The 11,924-nt window shown below is 38.8% G+C and overlaps 1 protein-coding gene across 1 annotated transcript in view; it reads right to left on the reverse strand.

Moving 5' to 3' along the window:
- SNX24 (sorting nexin 24) overlaps window positions 1-11,924 on the reverse strand; it is a 236,973-nt gene that overhangs the window by 106,641 nt on the left and 118,408 nt on the right. Inside the window, exon 2 of the mRNA XM_006871634.1 lies at window positions 7,643-7,726. Coding sequence (XP_006871696.1) covers window positions 7,643-7,726 — 84 coding nt within the window. The remainder of the gene's footprint in view (window positions 1-7,642; window positions 7,727-11,924) is intronic.

An 11,924-nucleotide genomic window follows, 5' to 3' on the forward strand; every position in this document is an offset into this window, starting at 1 on the left:
TGAGGTAAAGGTCTTGTTTCAATCTTTTGCATATTGCTTTCCAGTTCTGCCAGCACCATCTGTTAAAGAGACCATCTCCTCCCCCTATAACATACCAGGTGATTCTTAAGATGTAGATTTGAAGGTATATGATTTGTTGAATGTAAAACTGATGATCTGCCCTGTAAACTTTTACTCAATCCACAATAAAAACCTTAAATAAAATCAATCAATAAATAAAGATGTAGATTTGGATTCAGTATATGTGGGGTAGAAATGTGAATTCTCAACAGGCAGGAGTTGAATCAAAACCAACCAGTTCAAAGTCCTTTTGAATTCTGCCTGAATGAACATGGAATAGGACCCCAAGTCTCCTCTGAGATCACAGTTCTGGCCAATACCTTGATTTTTGCATGCTGAAACTTCAGTAGAAACCCCAGTTAACCTGTGTCCAGACTCCTGGTCCATAGAAACTGTGAGAAAATTAATTTGTGTCATTTTAAGGTACTAACTTTGTGTTCATTTGTTATAAAGCAATAGAAAACAAATACAAAGGTCAAGGTCTGAGCCATTCAACTCTGAGAGACAGGAAAAAGAAGCAGGGTAGTCAATGAGATAAAAAGTAAAATAGCTAGTTAGAAAAGTGTTTCAAGAGGGGCACATGATCCGATCACATCAAATGCTGCTGCAAAGTAAAACATGCTGAGGGAAGAGAAAATGGTGGTGGTGGTTATGTGCTGTGGAGTCGGTTCCGACCATGTACAGGATCTCCGAGGCTGTAAATCTTAATGGGAGCAGAAAGACTCATCTTTCTCCCATGGAACAGCTGGTAGTTTCGAACTGCTGACCTTTAGGTTAGCAGCCCAGTTTGTAACCACTATGCTACCAGAGCTCCTAAGGAAAGAGAGAATGGGCAGTGAGAAAGGAGAGTCAGTTTTTACAAGGAGTTATACCAAATGAGGAGGAGAGAGATGGTATGAACATGGCAGGCAAGCATGCGGTCATGGGAGGGGGTTATTTTTCTTAACGGGAAATATTATAATATGTTCTTGAGGAGGAAACCAGAAATGCATGAGAGAAAGGTGGAGTTTAATGACTGCCTGTAAGGCACAGATTCGTATCTCATCTCTAACACTATTTGAGGTATTTCTCAAATAAGAACAAGATCAAAACTGCTAAATTATTCTGCAGTCACAATCTTACTAAATTTCATTTTAATCATAAAAAAACTTATTTTAAAAATATTAATTCACAAGTTCTTATATTTCAGAATAGAAACTCAACTCCATTATCTATTCTTTTTTTTTTCAAGATACGGCATTTTTCCTTTTTAGTTATGTCAAGAATATTATGGAAGCTGATCGTCATAGCACAGAATCTGTGACAGCATTTGTAGGTGAGTAATGAATTGCTTTAGATGAGGAGAGACAAACCTGAGACAATATGTTTCCAGTAGGGCTCAGCTGCTTACAAGATAAATACTCCTCTGCCACTTCATCCGATGATTAACTGTCCTGGCCATGCTGCGTCCAGCCAAGTGACCTTTCTGATCACACAGATAACTACCAGATTCCATGATACCCACAAACACAATCCCCTTTTCCTGGTGTGACCACTTCCTTTTCCTTTCTTATACTGTTAGAAGTTTACACAGAATCTACTCCATATGGATCTGATACTGTAAGCATTGCATATAGTAACTAGCTTCCATAGAAAGGATTGTTTCCCCAGCACATGATTAAAAAGAATGAAAAACAAAGTTAAGGAAAGAAGTGGAGGGGCACTTAGGGTATTACCTATTCTTCTACTCCATACTATCATCCTAGTCCCCTCATGCTTTCCTTTAGAGATAACATACCAGGTACTGTACTCTTGGTTTGACCCTGGACAGCAGCAGATTCTTAGTCCTTCTGAAATGTGTACTTTATTAAATTAAGTAAAAGATAATGCAATATTTTACTTAAGCCAAAATTATTGTTGCTGCAAAGTGCGTCAAATTAGTTCCAACTCATAATGACCCTGTATAGGGTTTCCAAGGAGCAGCTAGTATGTTTGAACTGCCAACTTTGTGGCTGCAGTCAATGCTTTCCTACAGAGTCATTAACAGCAAAACTGAAAACAGTTAATGTAATAATGAACTGTTGTTGGCGTGTGCCACTGAGTCAGTTTTGACACACAGATGGCTTTTATAGGGTTTCTGGGAGCAGCTGCAGAGTTTGAATTGCCAACCTTTTGGTTACTAGACCAGTGCTTACCCTACAGCAACACACCAGGGCTAAATTATGAACTAGTACTACATTTTATTGAAATCTTTATGAATAAAGTGGAAGGGCTGAGCTAGACTAAAACAGCTATAATGACACGTAACATGCTTAACTGTTTGCAATGCAGGAAAGGTTTTCTCTCCATAATATGACTAAGCGTTTATGGAGGTAAATTAAAAGCAACGACCACCATTTACAATATTACATTATTTGGCTGTAGCAAGGTATGGACATGTGAATTTGAGACAGGAGGAAACATCTGACCCACAGAGAGAGCATCCTAGGACTATCTTTTCTTTGTTAAGGATTCTATTTTGAGACTGAACGAAGAAAATTATGGGGTTTTGTTTTTAATTCAACGTTGTGGTGTTTTCAATGTTTAGTTAGGTTTTGTTGTTTTTTTTTTGTTTGTTTGTTTGTTTGTTTTTTTGTCCCATCTAGTACTGACAAAATAGGAGCTACAAAGGAATCAGGACAAGTGTAAAAAGGGGTCAAACTCACAGTGAACTTAAATTCCAAAATACAAACTGTTTTTCTGAAAGAAAATAGTCTCCATTTGCCAAATACTTATTTAATGTTTAATAAGTGCCTGACACTCTACCAGACAGTGTAGAAGATAAAACCAAGACATGTTCCCAACTTTAAAAAAAAAAAAAATTAATAATGTTGTTAAATGTTGTAGAGTTAGTTCTGAGTCATAGTAACCATGTATAGCTTTGCCGAGAGCAGCCGATGGGTTTGAACTGGTGACCATGCAGTCCTACAGCACCACACCAGGACTCACTCTCTCTCTGTGGATATAGATTTCCAGTTTGATAAAACTTAGGGATAATTAAATTTTAAACATCAGAAACATCCACTAGAGAATTAAGTAGCAATTGCTACATGGAAAAGGGGTTCTGAGAACAAAGATTATGGAACAAAGCAAGCTACGTGGAAGGAGAACTTGAAATGCCTTGAATTGGTCTGAAAAGATGATGGAGGGAAGGATGTTGAGCCTGGAGAGGGCAGAGAGGTAGCAATTTACATGGACTGCACGATATGGCACTGTAGGATGAAGCACTAGACCACAAGTTTGGTTTGAACCCTAAGGTTGGCCAACTGAAATTCATCACCTGCTCCTCAGAAACTCTATACAGGGTCGCTTTGAGTTGGAACCATCTTGATGGCACTTAACAACATTAAGGGGAAAGGAAAACTAGTTTGGCTGCTACTGAAGAGTTCTTAGAAACAGAGAGAAATAAGATTGCCTTTACAATATACAATAAGGAGCTCTGGTAGCGTAGTGGTTACGAATCGGGCTGCGAACCTTAAGGTCAGCGGTTTGAAACTTCCAGCCGCTACGCGGGAGAAAGATGAGGCTTTCTACTCCCGTAAAGATTTACACCCTCGGAAACCCTGTACAAGGTCGCTATGGGTCGGAACCGACTCAACGGCACTTAACAACAACAACAACAACAATATATGTGGTAAGCAAAATTATTATGTCCTAACCCCTACAACCTGTGAATTTCTTCTCTTTATGTGGCAAAAGACACATACACAATCATATTCAAAGGCAATGAATGAAAGAAAATATAGAAATTATATTTTTGTTGTTTTTCAGTGCCATCAAGTCAGTACCCAAGCACAGCACCTCTGTAGAGGATCTCCGAGGAGCAACCGGTGGGTTTGAATTGCCCACCTTGTGGTTAACAGTCTAGCACTTCTCCTGCAGCATCACACCAGAAGAGTAAAAATATATATCGATAAAAACTCTCTGTAAGGTTCAACTATACAATAAAATATAATAATAATAAATTGAAAGGAGAAAAATAATGCATACTAAGGAAGGGAAAACTAATTTTTTGATGAAAAAAAAACAAAACAAAACAACCCAGAATGGAAAGGATAAATGGCTAAAATATTGTTTTGATATTTTAATATCAAATCAACGATTATAAAAGTCTTGGAGAAATAATCATCATCAAGGTCTTTCTTCAGATAACCAGGTAAACATCTATACCAGAGTTTATTAATAACCACTTAGACACCACTATGCAAAAGACTGGATACTATATCCTAACTAAAAAGTACTCAACAAGGCAATTTTTTATCTCTATGTACCTGTAAAAATGTTTCAAATATTTTAACACAGCTGCTAAATTATATGCATAAATGACAGATTTGAGAATCTTATAACTCTGATATGTCTGATCACACAATCATAAAAATAACAAACTATTAACAAAATGTATAAAGAGAAGAATGAATACTAAAAAAAATGAAATTTTTTTTTTCTCCTCCTGAATACCTAAGAACTGCGTATAATTATTGAAGAGAGAGTCTTCTGCAATAGAATATGAACTGTATTAGAACACTGTATAGGATGAATATCCTATCTTACACTCGTAAGAATCACCAGCAGCCTCTTGCTCAGAGTGGGCCTAATTGGCAGTCACCCAGCTGTGCCTCACGTGAAGCTGGTCCCTGAGTACCTGGAGAGAACAGCTGGGCTGTGTTGGGGTCATGGAGTGCTGAGTGCTGAGTGCTGACCTGGGAGGTTATAAAGAAGGTTTTCATATGACAGCCTGCCAAATCTAGACACTGGTCAACAGAAGCTGGGCGTGAAGGTGGAATACTGGCTTAAATCTCATTGCAAGGACTTGGTTTCATCAGGTTTCCAGCAGACACCTCCCTAGAATCTACATTTTCACCCCAAACAAACCACATGAAAGAAATGACACTCAGAACACCCAGGACTTTCTCTTTGAGGTCCTGGGTTTGTGGTCTGGTTTGCCAGGCTTCAGCTGCAACAGCAGCTGGGGCAGGGGTAGGAGGGGAAGGACCTATACTCATCTGGATTGTTGCTTTTGGAAGTAAATCTGGACTTAACAAAATTTTATTGAAGAATTGGATATAAATTCTAGTCTTACTGAAACGTGTAAATAACTTAGGAGTCCCCTTAAAAAGAAAACATTTACGTAATTCTCCATTCTCCTGAGTAGAAAATGTAAAAATTTAATGAAAAATAAATGCTAAAGACTATTTAATACAGACTAAGCACACTATCATATATATGCACTGAAATTTTCCAGAAAATTTAAGAGGGCTTTAATCAAATTAGAAGAACAGACAATCTTTCTTAATCTACTGCTACAGATTGAATTGCATATTCTACAAAAACCAATGCTGTAAGTCTTAAACTCCATGACTGTGGATATCCTTCCATTTAGGAATGGGTTTCTTTTTATATTAATGAGACAAGATTAGTGTAGGATGTGTTTTAAGTAAGTCTCTTTTGAGATATAAAAGAAATTAAACAAGCAAACAAGAGATGCAGAGATGGGGGAAAGAGATGCCATGCCACATGAAGATCCCCCAATAGTAGAAGTTCAGAAATAAGGACCTTCTTCTAGAGCTAAGAGAGGGGAAAAGCCTTCCCCTAGAATCAGTACCCTGAATTCACACTTCTCATCTCCCAAACAGTGAGAAAATATTTTTTGTTTGCTAATGTCACCCACTATGGTATTTTTGTTACTGTGCACTAAAAAACTAAGACATTTACTCAACATACTTGGTATCTTTCCATTTTATTTCTTACCTCATAAAGGAAGTGAAATAATTATGTTAGACATATATGGTATGTAAAAGGGGAAAAGTTGTAAAACTGCATTGATTTATACATGATTTTTCTGGGTAATTTCATTATGTAATTCTAGTTATTCAGATGTTGTTATGAGGCATTGCTGGGTCACTTCCGAATCATAGCGACCCTATGGACAACAGAATGATCTTGTGCCATCCTCACAACTGGTGTTATTTTTGAACCCAATGTTATACCCATTATGCCAATCTACCTCACTGAGGGTGTACCGCTTGTAATCCACTGACCCATTGCCAAGTATGACATCCTTTTCACGGGACTGGTCCCTCCTGATAGCATGTCCAAATATGTGAGATGAAATCTCCCCATCCTCACTTTCAAGGAGCATTTCATCTATTCTTTTTCCAAGACAGATTTTATTGGTTCTTTTGGCAGTCCATGGTATATTCAATATTCGTCACCAACACCATAATTCAAAGGCAACAATTCTCTGTTTTTGTTGACTCATTGTCCAGCTTCCACATGCAAATGAGACAAATGAAAATACCATAGTTTGGGTCTGGCACACCTTAGTACTTAAAGTGACATCTTTGTTCTACAACACTTTAAAGAGATCTTTTGCAGCAGATTTGCCCAATGCAATATGGCATTTCATTACTTGACTACTTCGTCTATGAACACTGGTTATGGATCCAAGTAAAATGAAGTCCTTGACAACTTCAACCTTTTATCCATTCCTTATGATGTTGCTTACGGGTCCAGTTGTGAGGACTTTTGTTTTCTTCATGTTGTAATCCCTACTAAAATCTGTTGTCTTTAGATAAGTACCCTAATAATAATAAAAGTGTAATCCCTACTAAAATCTGTTGTCTTTATATAAGTACCCCAATAATAATTCATAAACTGTAAAAAATTAAATTGTAGTAGAAAATGAAATACATTTACTATTCTACTCACTATTTCTTTATAAACACTCAGCTTTTTCCTTTTGCATTCCTTTTACTTTTATCTACAATGATTAATTAAAATAATCTTAGAACTAAAACACTAATCTTGTGAAAGTTATCCTTTACTCTCCAAAAAGAGGCTATGAGTCTCCTTTTAAACGTTTTTCCCAAACAGTCTTTGAACACACATGTATGTGTATATTATCTTTTTCAGTTGGGTTTAGCGCAGTGGTTACGAACCGGGCTGCTACCCTCAGGGTCAGCAGTTCGAAACTACCAGCTGTCCCGCAGGAGAAAGAGGAGGCTTTCTGCTCCCATAAAGATTTACAGCCTCGGAAACCCTGTGTACAGGGTCACTATGAGTTGGAACCGACTCCACGGCACATAACAACAACAAAGTTGGGTTTGATAAATCTCTTCCTGTAAATTGATCATTCACTTTTTTTTTTTTTTTGCAAAAAACACTAGATGTAATTCACAGATAAAACAGTAAGACCTGGTCTTCTGGTCCTTTTGGAACCTATAACACCCAATGCACAGTAGACAGCAAAGAGCCTACAGTCTCACATCTAGCATAAACCAGAAAGCGTACCTTTAAAAGGAGAATTTTAAAAACAAAATTACCTACATGATAAAAAAAAAAAACCTATACTGTGGCACTGTGGGGGATAATGCACTAGACCATAATGTTGAACTGCAAGGACGGCGGTTCAAACTCACCAGCCGCTCCTCAGAAACTTTATAAAGGGTTGCAACCAACTCAACGCCATTTAACATACTGATCAAAGAAATTTCAAAGGACAACAGAAAGCAGTCTTAATGTTATATTTGTTACTACACAGTGAAAAAGGAGGGAAAAAAGTTACCTTTTTGTGCAGGGCATGGAATTCGCTGTACCTCTTTTCAACAAAATGTTTCCTTCCATTCATTAACACTTCTATCTTAAACACCTAAGGAAAGAAATTTAAAAGATTAATTCCACCAGTTCAAAACCCTCAATTATCTGATGGGGTAAGTTTGTGACCATGATATATTTCATCCCTTTAATTACAGTAGCTGATCCCCCAAAACCCAGAAGACTCAGGAGACCCTAGGCCAACAGGCCTGATTAATGAGCACTCGAATCAAATGCTCACTAATAAACTACAGTATTCTCAGCAGTGTGTCAAAGAGCAATGGAAACTTAAACACACTAGAACGCTCCTTAATTTTTAACCACAGAATATTCCTCGTCACTTAAAAGTGGTACTTCATCTAATGCACATGGTGGTACTGCACTAAAAATGTGACAAGATAGACACTTTGGTAAAAACCTCAGGCACGTTGGTATCCCACATGGTTAGTATTTCAATGACAGCAGTACTGTGTCATCTGTAAGATAATCGTGTAAACAGTAGTACATTTTAGGTTAATTTCTTCCTAACCTGCATATTCATCTCTAGTCTCAGCTGGGCTTATTCTGCTGTTTGCAAAACAGGGAAAAGTAGTAAGGGTTCATTTTCCCTGCCTGATACGAGTGACAGCTTGTGCTCCCACCTCCAGAAGGTTGAAAGGCCAGTTGAAAAGGCTCTCTGCGTGCACTAATTAGTAGGCACTAACAAGACATTTTCTTGATTTTTAGGTCAGTGGGTCAAGACTGGGAACAAGGGATGAGAAATATTGAGAAATGCTGGTGAAAATCAGCACAATGTTAAGGTGAGGTGGGGGAGGAAGGCTTGGCAGGAACTAGAAGGTGCAGTTAATACGAAGATTTACCATTTGACTCCAGTTTTGCTGAGTAAGAGTTTGTAAGACACCTGGATGAAGAAAGCCCAATTTCTTGGTTCTATTTCTCTTCTGAATAAAAACGAAAGTTGTAGTTAGATGATACTGAAGAAAGTGGAACTTATACTTATTCTAGCCCTAAAATTGTTGTTGCATTGTGCCATCACAGCTGACTCACAGCGACCCTGTATAGGAATTGCGAGGAGCACTTAGTGAGCTTTAACTGCCAACCTTGCAATTCAAATGGCTTTGCAGTCTGGCACATTAACCCACAGCGCCACACCAGGGCTCCCATGTTACCTTAGAAAGCCATATATATATCATCAAATATAAAATGCGTCTGCATTTTTGTGCTTTTTAAGCCAGAAATAAAATCTTCTGCTGCCCTGACTTCATTTAAGAAGACACCTGCTTCCATTAAATAAGTGGTCAATTGTTACCAATTTAACGAATATTAAAAGCATTCCATTCCCCCCCTCCCCCCGCACACACACACACAAAAAAGCCTCCTCAATAAATTATTTTCTCTGGTGAAGTAATAAGCACTTTCTTCTAAAAACTCGGGTATTTGCTACAAACTCTGATATATGTACATTATTTTTTAGAAAAAAAATTCTGTTTATTAACTCACCAAAAAAATTCTTCAAAGACTCTGCCAGAAATAGAGCCAAGAAAACACTTTGAGAAACACAACCAAGAAAAACGCAGCTTCGGGTTGGAAGTTTCATCAGTAGGATCCAGAGGGCCCGGTTTAGTACAGGTCCCAGATTTAAACCCGGACAATATGGTGACAATGCAGTTAGCTACACAACAACAACCATCTGTGGAGCTGTAGGAAATAAATGACTTCTCCTCACAAAAAACCACCACCTTAACTGTCATGTTTGCTGCTGAATCCATTGAAAAGGGAGAAGGTCCACTTACTGGGTGACCCTCTTGAAGACCATGATTAAGACACACTACACAGCAGTTGCCTTGTGGAATGTCATCCTTTCAATTGACCAAACACAGATCCATTACCAAGTTCAACAGTGACTTTTTATAAGCACTAAATAAGCCTAAAGGAGCTCTGATAGCGTAGTGGTTATGAATTGGGCTGTGACTGCAGGGTCAGCAGTTCGAAACTACCAGCTGTTCCGCAGGAGAAAGATGAGGCTTTCTGCTCCCATAAAGATTTACAGCCTCGTAAACCCTGTCCAGTGTTGCTATGAGTTGGAACCTACTCCACGGCACATAACAACAACAAATACGCCTAAGGAGCTCTGGTAGTATAGTGGTTATGAGTTGGGCTAACTAACCTCAAGATCAGCAGTTTGAAACTATTGCAAGGGTGAAAGATGAGGCTTTCTACTCCCATAAAGATTTACAGCCTCAGAAAGCCTAGACAGGGTCATTATGAGTTGGAACCAACTCCATAGCATATAAATCCCACCAAATAAGCCTAAGCCTGGTATGGCACCATAGGATGAGCACTTAACCTCAAGTCAGTTTGAACCATAAGGTATATGGTTCAAACTCAACAGCCACTCCTCAGAAAACCTATACTGATCGCTATGAGTCAGAACTGACTCACCATCACTTACCAACAACATCCTTAGAAGGAGGCCTGGTGTGGCACTGTGGGATACAGAACTGGACCACAAGGTTTGTTTGAACCACAAGGTCAGTGGTTTAAACTTACTAGCTGCTCATTAGAAACCCTACACAGGGTCACTATTAGTAGGCACTGCCTAGAAGGCACTTAAAACAGCAATGTATGTGTGAAGGCTGGACAATAAATATGAAAGACCAAGCAAGAATTAATGCATTTGAATTTTGATGTTGGTCAAAAATATTAAATATATATCCCATGACTACCAGAAGAACCAACAAATCTGTCTTGACATAAGTGTTACCAGAATGCTTCTTAGAAGAAAGAAAGGCAAACTTCTCAAGCACGTTAGACATGTTGCCAGGAGGGACGAGTCCCAGGAGAAGGACATCATACTTGGTAGACGATCAGTGAAAAAAGCGTAAGACCCCGAACTAACTCAAACATAGCAGCAACAGGAAGATTTTGCTCTATTATACATGGAGGCTTTCTTCTCCCACAAAGATTTACAGCCTCAGAAACCCTAGACAAAGTCGCTATGTGTGGGAACTTACTCAACAGCACTTAACAACAGTAACATGGGGTCCCTATGATTTGAAATGGACTCCGTGGCACCTAAAAACAACAAGGGCAACAATGAACCCAGGAGCTGTTCTAGGTTCTAAGAGTTTTGCAGTGAATAAAACAGATAAGAAGTCAACCTTTGAGAACAAACAAGATGGTGGATCAAGTAGACATGCATTGAGGAGCTCCATCAGTAACAACACAGAAACTGGACCAAGAAGGCTCAGGGGATGGTGCCAGAACTCTGAACCACATATAAAGGAATATTTATAAGGTTGGAAGGCTTACAGCCAGGGGAATTTGTAGCAGAAGCAAGAAATCCATTGTTTCCTAATTCAAAATGCTCAGCTGCTCCCGGAGCTGCCATCTTGGGGGAGACCAAGCAGGGGAAGGATCAGAACAGCCATAGATGTCTGACAGACTGTGGAGATAAAGGTGTGGACATTTGGGTTTTTTGTATCTGTTCATTGGTCTCTCACCTCCATTCTGATAACTAGAGGGAGTGCTGGAGTGAGTGGACACTCTACCCCCAACCCCAGAGGGTTCTACTACACATGCACAGTGATCTCCTAGAAATTTAAAGTGACAGTTTCCACTTAAAACCAAATGGCAAAAAATAAAAATAAAATAAAAAACCAAATGGCACCATCAAGGGAATAGAGTTGAGTGTGGGACTCTACTCAGAGAAACACTGACATCAGAGATGGAGACAGACGATGATGTGGCAAGAAGGAGTGGCTTGGAACTCTAGACCCAGAGAGGGAAATGTGCTTTGTGTTAACGACCAAGGGGAAGGCTTGCAGGGTGTACCCTTTGGTTGGTTGATGATGCATGGAGTATATTGTAGCCATGGCAATGTAATGATATACAATAGGATAAATGTAAAGTTAGTGTTCCATGTAAACAATCACATAATTCACAATAAAAGTTTAAAAAACAAACAAACAAACAAAAACAACCAAATGGCAGTGCAAAACAGCCACAGCTGGCACTGAACTGCTTATCACTAGGAATATGACCTGAATGGGGATTGTGGAGCAGGACAAGCAGACTAAAAAGGAAATAGGTGAAAATTAAATCCTGAGCTACTTCACAATGACCAACAGTGGCATCTTGAAATTTCTCAGGAAGAAGAATGAAAAGGGAAGTCCATCTCCTGATCACACCTACCCAGAAACAATCAGAAATACCAAAATACACACCCATCAAAATATTAAGGCCACAGATAA

This window comes from Chrysochloris asiatica, unplaced genomic scaffold (assembly GCF_000296735.1).
Source record: "Chrysochloris asiatica unplaced genomic scaffold, ChrAsi1.0 scaffold00171, whole genome shotgun sequence".
Classification (NCBI taxonomy): Eukaryota; Metazoa; Chordata; class Mammalia; order Afrosoricida; family Chrysochloridae; genus Chrysochloris; species Chrysochloris asiatica.